The following is a 19,178-nucleotide window of genomic DNA, read 5'->3' as shown; positions in this document are numbered from 1 at the left end:
GATCTTGATATTCTGCTTATTTCACATTCAATGACTTTATCGACCATGTTCCCGCTGTAAGCGAAGGCTTAGGTAGAGGTGAGATAGCGTGTTCAGAAATTGGTGCTTGAGAGGGCCACATGAACGTGATTGCCTCTTCCAAACCTCTCTCGAAGGATAACAAGGTTGCCTGCAGCGCCCGTGCCTCACGCATATGTTCTTCCGATATGACGGCTAGATGTGGCAGGAGCTTCACACATTCGGCTACAACGCGTGAGCATTAATCATTTGCGCGGCTGAATGAGAAAGGCGCCCACATCTGAATGTGTCAAGCCTTGAAACGAGTTTCAGCGTGGAGGCCAGAATGTAGGCTTCTTCATCCACGGTGCCCTTCTTTCCTCGTTTTCGCTCCCCCTTCTTCGTGGAACGGTTCGACCTCCCGGGAAAGGGATTCAGATTGACAAACGGAAGACTACACATGCGAACCTACTTGGGGGGCGTTACGGAGGGTGCGGCAGTGTATCTAGTGAACGTAGTTGGGGCCACTGAATCACCAGCATCTGTCATTACTTCGACATCCCGAGATTGTGCGTCCTCGAGCATGTAGAAAGCATCTGTGACACAGAAAGTTCAGTCTTTCAGAAGACGAACACACAGGTGAAGCTGGCCTGGCTCTTCCAGTTTCTTGCGCTGGAGTTCGACAAATCGAGAAGATTGCTTCGCTAGTTGGTCTCTGGCCTCGTCAATCTCATCACCAATCTCTTCTCGGAGCACAAGTACATTGGGATGAATTATGGTTGTAACAAGCTCAGGCTTGGCATGTAGATATGCCTAGTGTGTCTGAAATCAGCATTCGCTAATTAGGCAAAGCCAAAGACACGCACGACTCGGTAAGCTTCGGAAACTTCGTTTCCTTGCACAAGTGCAAGTACTGCACCCTCGATATCCTTAGAATAATCTAGCATCGCACGAGCGGCCTCGCAATGCCTCTTCCGACTCAGAAGGTCATCTTCGGAGAAGCGGTCAGAATTTAAACTTGTTTGTTGAGGATCTGCGAACCTATGAGACGATCATGGAGATCCTTGGTGTCGCCCTGGGAAAGCCCGGCATGGAAAGCTGCACAGAGTGCTTCCTTCCAATCGTGAGCACGTTCGTGAGCCACCATGGCCTTTTTCCAATGTCCCGCAAGCGTGAATGCTAAGAAGTTTTAGTACCAGAAGGGAGTGGAAGTGGTGTCGCTGACATAGCGCTGCTGGAGAGAACTCTCTTCTTTCAAACTGATGGTCCCCATATATCTCATGTATGCGCTGCCAAATAAACCCATAAGGCTTTCGAATTCCCAATCAGATTACCACTCACCCGAATATGGTCAGGATGCCCGCTCCACACCCGTAATGCATCGTCGAAAAGTTTGTGACGTTCAATGTAGCTCAATGCCTCTTCGAACTTCTCCAATCCTAAAGAGGGGTCGTCATTCGCATCACATTTGATTTTAAATATCCGTACCAGCGCCGCAAAGGCCGATAAGCGCCTTGGCGTGTCGTTTCAAGTGATCGTCAATCCTAAACCTTTGATAAGCGGAAGGAAGGCCCCTCAGCTCCCTGAGGAATGGGATGTATTCTCGCGGATCCTGGGTTTCGTCAGATCACAGATCAAGTAGATTTCTTAGTTGCACACTCACACGCTGGGAATGCTGGGCAACTAATAACGTAAGAGGAAAGTCATACATGCCGAGAGCGGTATCGAACAAGGTGTTGGCATCTACAAGGAATATCAGGTATTTGACCGCTTCTTCGAGTACCTCCGGGTTCTGGGCTAGATGCATTTATAGTAGGAGAGGCCTAGGAATGTGATCTGAGCTAACCAACCTTTCAATCGAGCAAGTGATCCAAGAGCAGATTCAAGTTCTGGAGGGGTCTTGACAACATAAGCAGTGAGGACAGAGTTTATGTATCCAACCAAATCCTTCGCCTCAAGATAAGACCTTATGGCATCACAAAGGTCATTAATCTTGGGTGTGTCTGGTGAAGCACGACTAGGGCGAGTATTAGTTAAATGACATCCTACAACGAAAGCTACGGAACACACCCTATGTTGGCTAGAAATAAGTTCAAATGATCAACCTCATGGACTTGCTTGACAAACTCTCCAATGTCTGATACAAATGCCTGGGAGTCGTGGGATACGAAGACATTGAAGTCTACTCGGTGCTTTCGGCAAGCGAGGAAGGCTTTCCGGTACCTCCGGCTTAGCATGAAAGGTCCGTGTGTTGTCAGCGTTTACAACGCGTGGGGATTAAGCACGTCTTACCTGGAAATGTCGGCTCGAATAACGTCCATGACAAAAGCTCGTGGGTAGATGGTCTCCAGATTCCCCCTTGGCATCTGAAGCACTAAGTTCATTAAGCTAGACACCGCAACCACGATTCTGGAACCCCTCTCCACCCTCCTAGGGGTAATAGAACCATCAGGGGCACCGGATTCGGCTCCTGAACCGTTGGTGCATAACAGGGACAAGCGAACAAAGTGAGCTTCGTGAGATGCCCCGATGTATACAATGTGTGACGGAGTTATAGTGAATGAACTAACATGCTCCGCGATGGAAGGGAGACCAGGGGAGGAAGAGAGTAGTTTGGCATCTGTCTGCGAGAGACCCACAAAAATGGGCTCCTCAGTTCCGCCTGGTGTGAAGGATACAGCACCAAATGCAAAAGATGCAAGCCGTTTAGATGAAGAAAGGAGAACCCCATTCTCAACGTCAACTAATCGAGTTCAGTCTATGAGCGGAATCTAAGTTTGAAAGACGGACTAGAAGTCGCACCTTCATGGAGAACTCCCTCTACATTTTCAAACCATATTCCCACTGGGGCTACAACCAAGCACCCACTTCCGAAAGTTTGGAGGACGATGGTAGTCGCTTGGCCACCAGGGAGGTAGAGATGAATAACATCCTTCAATGACATACCATCCATAATAGTGGAGAGGACAGCTACTCCCCAACTTTCGTCAACCGCACTTGCTGTCTCCCGGTGATACAAAGCTATTTGTCGCGAGCTCGAAGATCCTCGTATATCTTCAGTCCCGGTCCGTTCCCAAAGTTGGATCGGATTTGCGACATTGTAATCTTTCCGGTTGCCTTTATGCATGTGGGGTGGCGTCAAATTTGTACGAAGGTTCCATACTCCAATACCACCATCGTGATGTAGAACTGCAAGAAGGTCGGCACTGTGAGATAACGCGATATGCGTAGGCGCGGTGGTGAAAGGGAGCTTTGCTGGATGTGTCACTTCTATACGGTATGATGACATGGGAGGGGGCACGTTCTGGGTGCTGAATGGAGTAATCAGAATATTCCCTGAGTCAAACAGTTTCTGAGCTCAAATTCTCATCATGTTTGCACCGATGCTCACCACCATCGATCACAGCAACAGACCCAGTTTCCACAGGTGGTGGCAGACGGGATGCGCAGGTTTCCCAAGCAAGTTTTAGGCGGACGACAATGTCTTCAAACCGTTAAATGCATGCTGTTGAAGATAACTAGAATTACCTGATGATATTAAATCCAAGATTAATGCATTCTCAGGATGCCACGACATGTTGGTCAGGCGTCCAGCTGCGCCTGGGGCAGGTACAGACTGCTTCAAGTACCTAATAGATCACGTCCATTTCCAAACTGACTGGGGAGAATGCATGAACCCACCAGTGATAATTGCCCATGGTCCACAATTGAACTCGAATTGTACTGAGCTAACGGGTGAGTCCGAGAGTCAGAATCACTCACTAACGTCTGAGGTTTCGGAGCATATCCAGACCGCGAGAACACTGGAATCCGATGACCATGATAATTCGACAACGCGGTACTTCCATTGCATGATAGGTGCCTTCTCGGTAATAGGTTCACTTATCTCGCCGGTAGGAGGGAATCCGCTGCTAACGATTTCGAAACTATTCCGACGCAGCCCGTTGCGCTCGAAAAGGATTACATCATGACGTCCTTCGCGACCGGCACCTAAGCCACTCTCAGCATTATTCGAGCCGAAGCGCTGTGTTGATGCAATTAGTGATCCGGTGGGGTTCCATGATAGGGGATGTTCGAGCCCAGGGATCGGCTCAGTCGTGGAAATAAGAGATAACGATGGAGAAGGGGAGTACACCCTGATGACTCGACGGATGGGCGTAGACAGTACTCCCTCGAGTGACGAAACAGCGAAGTATGTTGCATCACCCCTCCAGGTTATTCGGGGCATTGCATCATCGTCGGGACTTGATCCAACCGCCATAGAAGCAGCAGAAGCAGCAGACTTGCCAAGTGAACCATGGAATTGAGTAGATTTTGAACCCCATCCGACGTTGCTCTGTTTCTCTAAGTGACACCAATAAGTACATCGATCAGGTGCATCAACTACATGACAGGCAAACCTTCCCCAAAATCACTAGCCTGAAGGGGCGCCTCGTAGATCACGTCGAAGTCTCGGGTCATCTGTATAAGCGTGCCATCACCGTTCACGAGAATGAGGAAGGTCTCATCGGAGCTCCAGCAAGCCGCCTTTATTCCAGACTCCACCGATCCAACAAAATCAATGGACTTCATAAACCCTGAGAGATGACCGAATAAGAGATGGGATGCATTATTGGCTTACTGGAAGTTCGTCATCGAGGCTGATAGTTAGGATATCTCCCCCAAACAAAACGACGGACAGCAGTCTGCTTTCTGATAGAATATGAAATGAGGCGGCTTGGCGAGGTGCTCTGGACACCGCCCTAGCTGCTTGGAATGAAGCAAGAGGAGCTGCGGTCGAGTTCCTCTTTAGCAGTAACGGAATGGATTATAGAGATGAAAAATAGAATTAGCCCATGTCCTTCGGGTCTGTTAGGACGCACTTGAGTCTCTATCTTCCATACTTGGAAACTAATTTTTGGAGTTGAATTGCCAAGGGATGGAGACTCAGATAAAAGGTAGATCGAATCCTCATCCGCATCAACGCAGGAGTGGCATAGTGTCCCGCCACAAAGATCCTGGAGGGACCAGACATGCCTAGACTCAGTAACGAGGTTCCTCATAGTACATTCCCGGCCCTTAGAGGAGTACTGTTATTTGGTGAATGCACACAGCTGGTTCAACGATCAATATTATTATTGGGCAGGTGGGGGAGACAGTCAGGTGACTACCAACAAATGGCACAAGGCAAAACTAGGCTTGCCCACAAAAAATCTTCAGGAGGGCGTTCCGACAACGGGAAGTATGCCAAAAAGGGCCGTCGAGTAGTCGCTCCAAAGGCAGCAGCAGCTGTCAAGCAACATGCCTTACAGAAGGTGCGGACATCGCTAAAGCATCCCCACCTGCTCGTTGCACATCCCCCTCATTTGGTTTTCACTCACAGAAACTCACTGCGAAGATTGGCAGCTCCATTGAGAAGCAAATGGTTGCCGCCGCTTCTTCCGGAAAGCTCACAATAATGAAGAACGTCCTTGATCAGCCGAGGCAAGTTGCCCACACTCTCAGCCTCAGACCCCAATTAATTGGTGGTTCCCGTTTTACAGTACCTCGAAAACAAGCAGCAAGGATTCAGTTAAGAGAAAGTAATTCCCACGACCAGTATAAATATTGGAGACTCTCGCTTGCTGTCACACTGCAGTCTCAGCAGACACGACCCCGTGCCCATGTCAGCATTTGTATCCACCAGGCCGGTAGGTGGACGTGCGGATTTTGATCAACATGTTCAGCTCAGCGAACAACTAGCAACATGATCAAGGTGTTCAGTTCCTCATGAGGTATGATGTTGCAATGAAAATGAAAATGCTCTTTGTAATTATGCGGACCAAGCGTAATAAGTATAGGACTAAGTATCAGTATAAGATTAATCGATGACGCGACGCCCGTCATTATCCCCTCCCAAATCCCGGAACAGCCAACGCGAATCACGGCAATTCTGAAGGTGGTAACGCCACGGATCGTGACAGAGGCATTCTCAGATCGCCAGATAGTTGGAAACTCCCCGGATCAGCCTTGGTCCCCTTTTTCCTTGGATGGGGCTGGTCTTCTCGTGAAGAATCGTGGTAAATGACGGCAGAAACCTCTTCAGCAATCTTACGTTTTCGCGTCGAGGGTGAATTGGTTGGAGTGTGTTGAGTGTTGTGTTGTGAAGCGTGAAAAGACGGTGTACTGGCTAAGGGCGATAAGCTACCGAAGGAAGTAATGGGGAAAGATGGACTGAACGACGAGTCCTGATCGGAGTATCCGACGGCCAGCTGGGAAGGGTGTGATAGCTTTGGGTGTAGGTGTGTGCGTCATATCCCACAGCCTCTCCATTTGGTGTTTGGTTTCCTCCATTTGTCCCATGAGTTCCTTCATTAGCATCTGAGACGTCCACAGTTGAGCAGGTTTCCCGCTCGTTCAAATCTTCCCCATTTCCGTTGCCCTGAGGCGTAGCTGCTTGGGAACTGCTAGGGGTTTCATGTTCACTTTGCGTGGCAGGATTGGGGGGGACAGAGATCGTGGCTGGAATATAACCGATTGGGACCGGATAAGTTGTGCCAAATTGTATCGGTTGCCCATCTGGACCAAGAGGAATGCCGTTGGTGGAGTATCCATATACAGCGAAAAGCCCGGCTTGGACGGCCTGGGTGCCATTAGCAGGGGAAAAAAACATAGGAAATGGGAAGACAGCAGTATGGTTTTGTTGAGATGTGTCGATACTGGTAGACGATCCTGTGCCAGCGGCTGTAGTCGCAGAATCCGAAAGTCCCGCCTCTCCAGTTGCATGTTCTGGCGGAGCCACCACACGTTCACGCCTGCGATAAGGTCCCCGCTTCGCGCCCGTGACCCTCTTTTTTCGCTCAGAATCCGTGCAGTCGGTTAGACCATACCGTACGCAGCGACCACATGGCCTTTGTTCGTCACATTTCTTGCACGCCTTCTGGCAATTAGTACACGCATTTTTGACCTGCGTGCGCTTTGGCTTATCTGATGGTGAACCGGATGATATGTACGGATAAGGATAGTAGACTACGGGTAGGGTGGATGATTGGTGGCCGCTTTGATTTTCAGCTGTTGTCGTCGTATGTGAGACTTCGAGAATCCCGTATACTGGGCAGATCAATCACACGCACCCGTGAAGCCCGGCTGGTTGGCCGTGGTCGGTTGATTATGGGTTTCCGAAGTTGTCGATGCCGCTCCGGAGCGAGTGGTGTTACTAACTATGGGATTCAAGAATGAGAACGTCGTTGGTGAGTCTGGCTCAGGACTGTATGAGATCCCTGCATCATTCGCCCCTGGCATGTAGTCGGCCACTGCGATGGATACATGGTGAGCTTTAGCGCCCACTCGTGACCTCAATGGCGGGTGTTGAATCGGACTCACAACTTTCAAGCGCCGCTTTGAAGATGCCCCACAAGCGCCTGCCGGCGTTAAGCCTTAAGTCCGTATTCAGCTCAGCAGGAACATGACTCATCATAGCCAAAGATAACCGATCTCTCTTTTTGTTTTTTGCCTCCTTGTAACCTTCCTTCTCTTTTTATTTGACCACAAAAATTTATTTCCTTGGAACTGACAAATGACTCCACCTAAGGCAGTGACAGAAAACCTCTCGCACGCCGGAATTCATTTGGGGTTCAGACATTTGCGGGACCGCGCGCTACGAAGTGGGAAAAGCTGGCTGCGGATATGAAGGTGCATGTAAATAATGTCGAAAATGCAGTGAATAAAGTACAAGGGATAAAGTATGCAATGCCGGAAGAATGTCCAACTGCTGTGCAGGAATCCTCATGATGGAGGTTGATCTTGGGGGGTGGCAGGTTTCGGTTGGGCAGGCAGACGACTCCGGTTGATCACTGGTGCACCGCCTCGCGGTCGTTTCGCATCTCCCTGGGGCCCTTCTGGCGTCTCGGATTCACGCGGCCGTTTCGCAGCTTGAGGACCAGATGCAGCGCCAATGATCGACGTGGGGGGTTGTGAAGTGGATTGTGGGGTAGCAGCCGCGATGGTGGCATTCACGTTTTGAAGCACTTGAGAGCCTCCCCGTCCAGCACCACGGCCGACGCCGCGACCTCGGGCCGCAGCCTGGCCTCGGATGGCGCCCTGCGTAGTGGGACTATTCGCAGGCGCAGTCGGTATCAATTTCACAGGTAGTGCTGGAGCCGTCGGTGTGGCAGGTGAATGCTTCGATGCGGCTGAAGCTGAAGCAGGGAGGTTGGAAGATGAGGGTTTTGTTAAATCTGCTATCTGCTTTTTCAACTTCTCGACCTCTGCGCGAAGGCGGTTCATTTGTGCATCTTTGGCCTTTTGCTTTGCTTCAAGTTCCCGAGTGACACTGACTTTTGCCGCCTCAATATCCGCAAGGTGCTGGGCCGCAAGCTCGCCTTCAATCTTGATCCTCAGTTGGCCAAGTTCTTCAGCCTCCCACTTCCCACGAGCTTCCGCGATCTTAGTTTCCACCTCAACTTCAGAGATCGATTGATCAGAGGCAACTGCGACTCGAGCGGTTTGAACCTCAGCTTGGTGAGAAGCGGTCATTCGCTCTTCCAATGCCTTTAGCTCAGCTGCTCTCCTTTGCGCCTCAGCCTCGAGCTCACTCCTCGGGACCGTGTCCTTTTTGAAGTCCTCGATAGCTGCTGTAATGGCTTGCGACTTGTCGCGTTCATGAGCTGCCGTGGCTTCGGCGATCCGTCGAGCAACTAGTTCTTGGACATCCAATGCAGTGTTTTCCCCACCGGCGACATTCCCCTCGGCTACAGTGGCCTCCTGCGCCTTTCGCAAACTTGACAATTGCAATTCGAGTGCTTTCTGTGGAGAAGGGTGTCATGAAAGTTATGCGTATCAACAACTTGAGACTTACGATCTCATTTTTGAACTTGACGTTGTCGCGTTTCATCATGTCATTGCGATTATTCATGAGCTGCACATCCTGAATCAGTCACTTGAGCGACATCAGGACCAACATCACTCACCTGTTGAGTCTCCTTGGCATCGGCTATTTCCTTCTCAAATTGAGCCCTCAACGCGTTAACCTCCGGCGACGTGCCTTGTGCGGCCATGGCATTTTTCTCCGAGAGGAGCGCGTCTCGTTCTGCCTCGAGCAGAGCCTTGAGAATCAGGAGGTCAACTTGAGATATGCAGGTTGCAATGACTAGCTCACAACTGTGGCAGAAAGTTCCGATGCTGTGTTGGCTTGTGTTTCTCCAGAGGTGTTCTGTTCCGCAAGTCTGGCTTCCAGAGATGTCTTCTCCGCTTCCAGCGAGACTACAAGTTGCTTGCTGGACTCCAACTGAGACGTCAACTGTGCATTCTGGTCGTTGAGGCTAGTAAAACGGACGCGAGTTTCGTTAAAGAGCTTGCTATGAGCAGCCTTTGCGGTCTGAAGCGCCTCTTTTAGACGTTCAATCTGGGGACTTCATCATGGACCATCTTGACGTACGCGCAAAAAGTTATACCTACCTGTGCATCTTTTGCCTCAATCTGCCCTTTGAGCTCGCCGTGTTCGGTCTTCAGGGAAACAACCTCGTCCCGCAATGACTGTACCTCGGCTGGATCGACACGATGGTGCTACAGCGGCCCGATTGTCAAGCACAACCATGAGGACGAGAATAGTCCGAAATACCTTGCTAAGAATTTGTTCGGTGCGGTCTTTGAGTCGTTTATTATCCTCTTCAAGTCGATGAATGTGATCTTCGCGAGCCTTGAGTTCTGCTTCCAGGACGCGGACCCTCTCCTTAAGTGGCTCCACCTCAGATTGGGCCTTCTGAAGCTTGATTCGGAGATCGTGAGCCGCGGCTGAATTGGCTTCAGCTTCGGAACGCAGGGTCGTGTTGCTTTCGCGAAGCAAATTCAGTTGATTAATCTTCTCCATAAGGTCGGCGTGCTGCTCTGCAGAAGTGGCTGACTGGGATGCTTTCTCACGTTCCTGTTGGGTGATTGAGCGGTCAACAAAATGAGTTGGGAGAACGTTCAAACCTCTTTCAGCAAATTGCGGGTCGCCTCAAGGGATTGGGCTAGATGATCGCTATATGACTTCAGCCTTGTGTTTTCTTGTTTATGCAAGTCAAGCTGCAGTTCGGCGATCTCTTTCTCCCGCCGAACGAAAGATATGACTGCTCGCAATTCAGCCACAGCATTATCGGAATCCTTCCCGTTGGCGTCGGCAGGTGGGGCAACCCCAGGAGAAGCTTCTACTGCCTGACGAATTTTGGTTGCTTGTGAACTGACAGTTTCAAGATGTTGATGAAGGGCGGCATTTTGAGATATAAGATCTTTGCACCGCGATGAAATTTCTTCCATCTCTTTCGTAAGCGCCTCCTTCTGGCTAGTCCATGTGCTCTCCGATGTGTTGGCACGAGCAATCGCAGTTTCAGCTTGTGTCTGATATTCGCGTGCTTTACCTTGTGCATCAGCCAGTTCCTCTTTGAGAACGTTGATATGCTTCATGGACTCTGCATGGGCAACCAGTTCTCGGGAATATTTCTCGTGGGCATCCTAGTGGGAAAGGGTTACTCGGCCGACAAGACCAGTTATTCATGTAATCTCTACCTGGGCAAGTTGCGCCTGACGGCGTAAATCTTCTTGAATGGATTTCTGTGACGCATAGGCCTTATCCTCTACTGTACTGAAATCGGCAATGGTCGCTTCCAAGGTGCGGCGATCGATCTCGAATTCCAAACGTTGCGCATCAAGCTGCTGACTCAGCTCAGAATGTTCTCTCAGAGCCGTGGTTAGTTCTTGCTGAGTATGATCGTACTGCTCCTTCAAGCGTTGCACCTCATTCTACTGCACATCAGTGTCGGCCGAAGTTGGACAATGGGAATGCTTACAGTCAATGATGTGATCCGTTTCTCAGTTTCAAGCTTGTATTCCTCGAATGTTTCATTTAAACTCTCCAAAGCAGCTTCGTTTGCTTGGCTGATGTTCTTGAACTGGTCAACGTGCTCGTGGGCCCTCGCCAGGTCGCCTTCTGCAACCTTCAAGGCAGCACTGCAACATATTAAATTGAGTGCGGCTGAGTTACGGCGCTTTCCCCTACCTCAAATCAGCAACTTCGGCGCGAAGCTGCTCCTCCTCGGAAAGATCCCGGGCACTTGGAGGAACATCATCATGTGCTCCAGGATGACGTTCGTAGACGGAAAGCTTCGAAGATGCGCCTTGTAGTTGCCTAAGAAGATCGTCCACACGAGTTTGAAGGTGTCCGCGGCTCGTTTCAGCGATGCTCAATCCTTCTTTGGATTTGAACAGGTTATTTGTCTGAGCATATATTGAGCAGGAGCAAAACACAGGTGATTGCCAACACATACGAGTGATTCCACACGGGAATGAAGATCTCCAAGTTCAAGATCTTTCTGAAGCAAGGTTCGCCGGCTCTCCTCGGATTGCTTATTCAATTGCTCCCGGAGATCTTGCCTGAGTAAGCGTTGCAGTGATAAAGGGCACTGACCATAGTCATATGGCACGTACGTTTGAGACTCCAGATGTTTGATCTGCGATTCCTGTCGACGTTTCTCCGATTCTCCGGACCTTTCCAGCTCCGCTTGGATAGCCTGTATGTTGCCTACCAAGTCTTTGAGCTGAGCCCTCTCCTTCGACAAGTTCTTGTTCTCTTCCTGGAGGCGAGCCTCAAATGCCTGAGGGTGTGGTAAGAAGAAGTACGACTTATGACATAGAGAACTCGACCCTAAGGAAATTGTTTTCCGCCTGAAGGCTGGCGTTTTCGCTTCTTAGACGCTCCATTGTCACCTTGACATCCCTCAGTTCCTCCGAAACGTGGTACGAACGTATCTCCGTCTTCCCGACAGTCTCTTGAAGTTGTTGATTTCGCTTTTGTAAGTTAGTATTCTCCTGAGACTGAAGCTCGGCCGAATTTTGGGCAATTTTGATCCTCTCTGCACACACTCTTTAGCAGGGATATCAGGGACCCGACACAAACTTCTCACCTTGCAGGAAATCAATCTGCGCATTCGCTTTTGCTAACTGTGCGCTCAATTGACCAAGGTCACGCTGAGCACGAGCTAGATCTTCCTTTAGTTTCGTCGAATCAACACCCATTTCGGTCTTAAACGCTTCGAACAGGCTCTGCTGTTCTTCAAGAAGCCGTCGATAGCCACTGCTATCTCCCTCACCAGTGCCTGCCGGGGCTGAGGTTGCTTCTGTCGAGGATCCTGCACCAGGATCACGACCCTGTCGGGTCAACAAGTTGCGATACATGTCACGCTCCCGTTGATGCGCCGCAGATAGAACCTTCTGGCGCTGGAGTTCCTCTTCCATTTCTTTTACTGCTTCACTCGCTTCCGCTAAGGCTTGAGTTTCTTCCTTGCACCACTCGGTTTCGATGTCCGCTTGGCGCTTCTCCCATTGTGCTGCAAGCCCCCTCGCGGTCTTCAAGAGACGTTGGTTCTGTTGTTGGAGTTGAGGAAGCGACTTGAAAAGAACGAGGTGATTTGTGATAACTTGATCAGAATCGGTGTCTTCAATAGTATCCTCTGGCAGATCGAAGCCAACGCCGCCTAAGGAAGGATCTTCGTGAACGGATACCTCTCGCAGTAAAGCCTGCACCTGTCGCCCTAGGTCACTAAGCTGCCGTTCAAGAGTCTCATTTTCTTCGCGCAGCTTCTTGGCGAGCGAAGCGCTGTCCTCAGCAGATCGGGCGAGTTCGTCACGCTCAGCAGAAGTTTGAGCGAGCTGATTTGCCAGCTGAGCAAGCTCCTCCGTCGCCCGACTATATTCCACGCGTTGGCTCTGGATGAGAGGTGCCTGGTTGATCCCATTGCGTGAATCAGTATTCGGGAGCAGAGCATGCTTCCTGTCGATCACTGACCCTTTCCTCGATATCGCTCAATATCTGAGCTAGGGCCGTCTCCAGTCGCCGAGTTTCCTCTTTCTGCCTTGTGAGCTCCTCTCCCATCTTGATGTAGTCAGCGTAGACTTCAGTGTAACTCCTGCCACTCTTTTGAAGTCTGGTGGCGAGACTGGCGGTGGGCGATAACGAAAGGAAAGGCGAAGACGATGATCCCGGGGTAGACGTTATCAATCTCCCACCGACAGGAGTGCTCATACCGTCCGCAGGGCCAATCCTCTCTCCGGCTATCCTGAGTTCTTGGAGGCGGGCTTCGAGCTCTTCATTTCGTTGTCGCTCTTTCATGAGTTCTTCGCGTAACGAATCTTCGGTGGCAGAAGCTTTAGCAAGAACTGCGTCCCATTCCCTTTCAATCTCCTCAACCCGACGTCGCGACTCGTCGTTTCTTCTGTCCATGAGTTCAACCAAGCGTTCCCGAGTCCCGGACTCAGCGCGGAACTGAGCGGTTTGCTGCGAGAGCTCAGCTTGCAGGGCCCGACCTTTGCTGAGGGACTCCATTAACTGAGTCTCCTGCGCCCGATGGGCCTTCTGCAGAGTGGAAAATCTGGACTCGATAGATGCGTTTTCTTGAGTCAAGGTATCGACCTCAGATTGAAGCTTAACGATTTCCGCATGCTGAAGGAAAAACGCTTATGGAATTTGGGAAATTTGAGGTATCGGGAAGCACTCACTTTGGAACGACGCTCCGTTGTGGATGATTCTTGAAGTGCATTGAATTCTACCATATGTCGCTGGTTTTCCTCACGAAGAAGGTTAGCCTCCTGTTCGAGCGTGTAGGAATGGAACTAGGGGGGAATCGGTCGACCTCTCTCCGATGGTCCTTATGTGGAGAATCCCGCACCTTGCTCGCGTTCTCGTTAGACTTCGCTTCGGCCAGTTCGGATTGCAATTGGGAAATCTCAATTCGTAGCTCTTTATGCTTCGTTCGAAGATGCTGATTTTCCTCTTACGAAATTAAAAATTTAGTGCCTGTGCGATAAACTAAGACAAAGATGTACCATCCCGTTGCATCAAAGATTCTCGTTGTGAGTCAACAACGCTCAGGAGATCTCGCTTTTCTGCCTCAATTTTGGCTACCCCCCTCCGTAGCTCTTCTGTCTCAGTAGAAGTGGAGGTAGTAACCTGTGTCAGCGATTCGACCTGGACCTCGAGAGTGGAGCGCGCGGTAGCTGACAGGCAATGATATGTCATGAAAGGGGCGAGAAATGTGTCGAGAGAAACGCGCACCAAGTTGTCTACTTTCATTCTGAGTTGCTTCGAGTTCACTGTGGACTTGCTCGATGGAAGTACGCATTTGTGAAATTTGAACCTCGTGGTCTTGAAGGGCCTGGTCCAGCTCAACTTCTAATCGTAAGACATCCGCACGAGCTTGGTCCTTTTCTTTCTCCAGGGCATCTATTGTGAGTCCTTGCGCCAATAATGTGCGATACATTGAGACAACAGTGTCTGGCGTAGGACTTGACAGGGGGAACCCAGGAAAAAGATTATCCAAAGCAGACATGTCTACATCATCAGGAATATCGACTTCAAAGCCAATAGACGCGGTGCCAGATTCAGATGCCTGGGATTCTGGGTGGAGCGTTGTGGTGTCCAGGGTTTCACCATTGCCTGGCTTCGACTTTCGACGGGTCTTCATAACCAAGACTACCCCAGCCAAAAGCCGTACGAAGATCAGGAAGTATCCCAGAGAACAGAAGGTAGTATATTTTAGTGGATGGCTGAACCCTCAGATATGCTAGCCAAAGCGCCCGTGAACGAGTGGTGAGGAACGGCAAGCTGCGTTGAATAGATGCACAACAGCAGTATGTACTCACATGATGTCCCAAACAAGCAATCACTTGGCGCCTGAGGCAACATCTTCAAAATGCGTAGCTATCCATTCTAATGGGGGCTGCCCAGCATAACCAGTGCAGCATACGCTGTCGTTGTTTTCTCGAATACGCGTCCGACCGACGAAGCGCAGGAACCTATGGCCGCACGGGATTTGACGCCCAGGTCCTCGATGACCCCTCGTCTGAATGTAGGAGCCAGCCTTCGGCTTAGGTTGCCTTTGACTGTGGCACCAACGCACTCGATATCTCGGATTGTGACTGTTGCGAGTTCTAACAGAAACGTGTCTTCGCCTTCCACAACACTAGGGAAAACGTGTTAGGCAGTAGGCAGTTCATCTCCGACCCCGCACTTCCTTCTTAGCTGCACCCGCGATAAACTGAACCCGGTCTCCTGAAGGATTCAAATGATTCATATTGTTCCCAGGGAAAGCATTCACCCTAGGTGCTAGGTATTCTCGAACCTCAGCGTTTGCAAGTCCTCTATTTGGACTTGCAGATCCGCAGAAAAGCTTCGACTAATCTCCTGCACGTCTGCGGCATCTTGGAATGAGGAATCATTATTCAAAGAAAAACGACGCGACTGCTTACGCGACACATCGGAAATGCAGTTCCTATCAAACAATGGCGCAACGGCGTGTCCAAGGCGTTCCCGAGGCTCGACAATACCTTCGAGTTGAAGAGGTATGAGTGTCAGCCTGTGCGTGTGATGGAACAAGTCCAATTACTTTATCGCTCATGATGACCATATTCAAACCGCCCCCTCAGATAGCAAACTCGAGCCCAAAAATCCGCCACCAGAGCGGAGCCTATTGAAGTCCCAGAAGCCGGAGACTCGAATGCCACCTTCTGTTCCCACCCCGTCATTTCACACAACATCGCTGCCGTTCCTTACGACGTCGGTTTCATCGACCCTTAGTCGGATCACTCCGATCAGATGATGGACTTGCTTTCACGACTTCATTGGTTCTGAAATCAGTTTCACAGGACCAGTTTTCCTTGGCTGAATGCTATGTGAGCCATGATGCTGACATGGCACGCCGCTCAAATAGCCGTCCTGGGCATAACACTGCGATACGATGGCTTCTTTCGCCTTCGATCCGGCAAAAGCTTATCCATCATCAACCTATTTCTGGACGTCCTCGTGCAAGATTGTCATGGTATCAGCGAGGAGGAATAATGTAATGGAATCCGTTTCCGTAGACCTGGTCTGAAATCTCATCACAATCAACGCGGAATCGGGCGATCATGCAACCACGCCGCAATTTTTGCTGAAGAGGGCATCAACGGACTGAGCAGCTTCAATTTTGAGAATTGAATGGAGAAATTGTGTGCCGGATGCAAATATCTTTCATTGAAGATGGGGTTGTTGTCCCGCGTCGTGCAACACCGCATCGACCTGGCGTGAGGGCACGTTGTTGGCGGTGGCTTTGACTTGTTTGAAACACCCTGAAAAATTGGCGCCCAAATATCCCTCACGCATATGACCGCTGATTTGCCAACTCAAAATTCTACCCGCAGTTGCGCCATTGGATTCGACCCTTGAAAATCCATAAGAACACTCATTCCCAAATCTTCCCAATACAGATTAGTCTCGTGTATCATTTGCGAATCTCGCAGACTATGCACTCCATCCTCTGAGTGAGCCTCTCGTAAATTTGCCTCAGTGGTGAGCTTGGATCCTGGGACCCTACTGGTTCTCATTGAATGCTTACGGGTTAGACCGCCGTTGTCGTTGCTGACATTTTCGACCTTGAAACACGTCGCGATATCGCCGCCTTGTTTCTCACTGGTCTATTCGAGTCTTGCACGCGCCTACCTTCGAACGTACACGACCAAGCTCGTGTCAAAGTGTCTAAAAACTGCTCAGACCGGGCAGTGGCAATATCTAAGCCGCTCCTGACTCCATACCTCGGCACAATCAAGCTGTTTGTTGTTTAACAACCCGTCTGTGACGCCATGCCTACAGACGATCCTTCCAAGCAGCCTGATGTAAGCGGTCCTCCATCCTTTCTCCATGCTCAACCCAGTGGCAAATTTATTTAAGATCGAACAGGAAGAAGTGCCCCATTCTTCCATGGCCCCTCCCTTCTCTCCAAACAGCCGCATCACCACTTCGCACATCAGAACTCTGAATTATCCATCAAATCCCGACCCGATGAATACTAATTCTCTTCCTTTCCTTTCTCCACACCCACACCAAGGATACAGCGCTGATCCACAACTTTCGGACCCTCGTGCAGTGCCACCCACCCCCTACACTAATCCGAACTTCGCTGGCGTTCAAGTCGTGCCACAAGGAACATGGTTCACGTCTTCACAATCCCGCAGTGAAGCTTCCAGCTCAACTTTCAGCCCTTCCATCAATTTTCTCCCAGAAGACACGCATGAGAGCGCCTCGCCCGCGTCAGACGGGGCCCCCTCTAACGCCTCTCTAGACTCCCGCACAGAGACCAACGGTCCAGCTGAGTCCTCGTCAGGGTTTGCGTTCATCGCTCTTCCCAATGCAGATCCACCCAAGAAACGGCCCCGGCGTAAATTTGAAGAAATTGACAGAGTTTACCCGTGTAATTGGGCGGGGTGTGCCAAGGCGTATGGGACATTGAATCATCTTAACCAACACATTCAGGTTCATGGGCACGGGCCAAAACGAACTCCAAGAGGTACGCAGTAACTTGTATGCCCACTTTAAGGGTCTCATCCCCCGTCGCTAGAATTCAAGGATCTCAAGAGAACGCAAAGAAGCATGTCACGCACGCCATCAAATCCCGAATTTCGTGGCACATCATCTGTTCCTGCCATTCCTCCGAATGCCACAATGCCAGGACCTTCGCGTTCGGCGCATCCCACAGGCCCAGAAATGGATCTCTATCGCCCCTCACATCGCGACCTCCCTTCTATCGAAATCCCTGCCCCCTTCCCATCTGGTTCCGGCGTCCAGTCAGCAGTGGAGCCTTCCAACCGCTCTCAGCAGTACTACTCGTCTCAAGGAGCCCCATCGTCTGCCCCTGTCGAACATCGTTCCCCCTACGATCGGCGCGGGCACGCGCCACCAAACGTTTCAGGTCCGAGGCATCCGTATGAGCACAATCAGTCGTTGCAACCGAATATTCATGTCGATGAAACGAGTCATCCTTTCCAGCCTTTAACGGCACTCCATCCACGCCCTGATTTCCATCGAGTGGGAAGAGGTTCGACGTCTCAAGAAACACACGGATACCGCGACGAGAATCTCTCTCGCGTGCATGCAGCTCAGAACCCGATTCCTGTTTCTTATCAAGTCAGTCCCCAGGAATTGTGGCCTCGACCACTTCAGCAGCAAGAAACTACGCGAGGCATGCACCGGCCATCTCACGCAGATCAGCGGGCCACTCACTATCCTCTTATGGAAGTTCATGGTAGCGTGCCCCACCAGGTCCATGGCTATGGTCAATCGGCGCCTAATGATGCTGCGCACCAGCGCTATGGCTATCCTTCTCCCCACCCCTCACTACCGTATGACGGCGTGTCTCCCGTTCCGTCACTTGCTCCGCCACAGGCGTCTGGCCCAAACCAGTACAGCCATACATCTCAGGAGTTCCAATACCCAATGGACAGCCGGCACGCGTCCATGGATCTATGGCCTCAGCCGCGGTTGGCCCAAGGTCCTAGTTCGTCCTCGCCAACGCCCGGAGCATCATCTAGAACGGGACACTTTGACCCTAAGAGCACTCTCCTTACACCATTTCGTCAGAGAGATCGACAACCACCTCCTTAATTACCCCCTTTGGTTTGTTGTGCATGTTGCATTTCACCCATTCGTAACCGGCGGATGGTATGAGCTCTCCCGCGGAACTGCGTCCCAACGGTTTGATACCTTGTTTCATCTTTGGTTCTGTCGGACTGCCAAACACCTTTCTGTTTTTGATCCAGTGTTTTCGTTCTCTTAATGCCATCCAGCTTATACCCATGTATTTGTCTGATTTCCCAGTGTGGCCAAGAAATGTTCGATGTTCGCGATTGGTGCATCTTTCCATATTAATTTGTGAGCTTATGCCCGAGGCTCTCATGGACGTCTGTCTCATTGTGCTGAGACTATTTTCTTACGTGCTTTTGCAATATGTCACTCGATACCACGGCGATATGAAAACCCCACCTTGGGAAAATGCCGTTGATGGCCACATGGAAGGCCATGTTTTGTTGCGCTTTATGTCTGATGAGATGGGGTTTCAAGGTTTCAAGTCGTCCACGCAACTGAAATCGCAACAATTTGATCAGAATCTACCTGAGAATGATCGCTTCTTGTGCATGCACGCATATGGAGATGTCCATACTGTGAATAAGGTCTTTTCCGGTGGATGCGCCCTGTCAGAAGTACGCAAACACTGCCTTGAAACATAGGCAATATGTAATATATTTGCCTTTCAAGGTTTCAGCGGTACTGTCACAGAGCGCAGCAAGCCCAACCCAAAAAGGCAAGGCGGCAAAGATCGCTACTTTCAAATGAGCAATGTAAGCGCCATGCCCAGCGACCATATTCCACAGTCGCCAGAATC

General features: G+C 50.5%; 5 protein-coding genes across 5 annotated transcripts; 2 read left to right on the top strand and 3 right to left on the bottom strand.

The window, feature by feature from the left end:
- Window positions 1-16: 16 nt before the first annotated feature.
- EI90DRAFT_3143826 (IKI3 family-domain-containing protein) lies at window positions 17-4,878 on the bottom strand (the record flags this gene model as incomplete). The annotated part of the gene is made up of 23 exons (XM_039065059.1): window positions 17-243; window positions 297-415; window positions 470-573; window positions 631-810; window positions 864-988; window positions 1,039-1,176; window positions 1,223-1,274; window positions 1,339-1,436; window positions 1,486-1,609; window positions 1,661-1,794; window positions 1,848-2,014; window positions 2,068-2,226; window positions 2,290-2,740; window positions 2,800-2,929; window positions 2,972-3,333; window positions 3,389-3,481; window positions 3,526-3,613; window positions 3,657-3,709; window positions 3,760-3,859; window positions 3,914-4,341; window positions 4,398-4,563; window positions 4,619-4,713; window positions 4,860-4,878. The coding sequence occupies 23 exons, from the start codon at window positions 4,876-4,878 to the stop codon at window positions 17-19; spliced, it is 3,612 nt and encodes a 1,203-aa protein (XP_038921710.1).
- Window positions 4,879-5,147: 269 nt separating this feature from the next.
- Window positions 5,148-5,817, top strand: EI90DRAFT_3035260 (uncharacterized protein). Its single transcript, XM_039058599.1, has 4 exons — window positions 5,148-5,291; window positions 5,360-5,460; window positions 5,520-5,666; window positions 5,719-5,817. Exons 1-3 carry the CDS (start codon window positions 5,154-5,156, stop codon window positions 5,560-5,562), a joined length of 282 nt encoding a protein of 93 aa, XP_038921709.1. The 5' UTR covers window positions 5,148-5,153; the 3' UTR covers window positions 5,563-5,666; window positions 5,719-5,817.
- EI90DRAFT_3035258 (uncharacterized protein) lies at window positions 5,765-7,334 on the bottom strand. Its single transcript, XM_039058598.1, has 3 exons — window positions 7,089-7,334; window positions 6,278-7,026; window positions 5,765-6,245 (listed from the first exon to the last, which is right to left on the bottom strand). Exons 1-3 carry the CDS (start codon window positions 7,255-7,257, stop codon window positions 5,898-5,900), a joined length of 1,266 nt encoding a protein of 421 aa, XP_038921708.1. The 5' UTR covers window positions 7,258-7,334; the 3' UTR covers window positions 5,765-5,897.
- Window positions 7,335-7,505: 171 nt separating this feature from the next.
- Window positions 7,506-14,650, bottom strand: EI90DRAFT_3035253 (uncharacterized protein). The gene is made up of 20 exons (XM_039058597.1): window positions 14,629-14,650; window positions 14,042-14,549; window positions 13,813-13,983; window positions 13,656-13,759; window positions 13,486-13,599; window positions 12,776-13,429; window positions 11,895-12,711; window positions 11,635-11,843; window positions 11,419-11,585; window positions 11,259-11,364; window positions 10,991-11,208; window positions 10,782-10,941; window positions 10,501-10,734; window positions 9,928-10,446; window positions 9,575-9,877; window positions 9,412-9,519; window positions 9,113-9,358; window positions 8,925-9,059; window positions 8,813-8,872; window positions 7,506-8,760 (listed from the first exon to the last, which is right to left on the bottom strand). The coding sequence occupies exons 2-20, from the start codon at window positions 14,448-14,450 to the stop codon at window positions 7,741-7,743; spliced, it is 5,754 nt and encodes a 1,917-aa protein (XP_038921707.1). The 5' UTR covers window positions 14,451-14,549; window positions 14,629-14,650; the 3' UTR covers window positions 7,506-7,740.
- A 1,715-nt stretch (window positions 14,651-16,365) lies between these two features.
- Window positions 16,366-18,797, top strand: EI90DRAFT_2051398 (uncharacterized protein). Its single transcript, XM_039052482.1, has 3 exons — window positions 16,366-16,635; window positions 16,704-17,306; window positions 17,358-18,797. The coding sequence occupies exons 2-3, from the start codon at window positions 16,721-16,723 to the stop codon at window positions 18,398-18,400; spliced, it is 1,629 nt and encodes a 542-aa protein (XP_038921706.1). The 5' UTR covers window positions 16,366-16,635; window positions 16,704-16,720; the 3' UTR covers window positions 18,401-18,797.
- Window positions 18,798-19,178: the final 381 nt, after the last annotated feature.

This window comes from Cantharellus anzutake, assembly GCF_015039405.1.
Source record: "Cantharellus anzutake strain C23 chromosome Unknown EI90scaffold_5, whole genome shotgun sequence".
NCBI lineage: Eukaryota > Fungi > Basidiomycota > Agaricomycetes > Cantharellales > Hydnaceae > Cantharellus > Cantharellus anzutake.
This window is presented reverse-complemented; position numbering and strand designations above follow the sequence as displayed.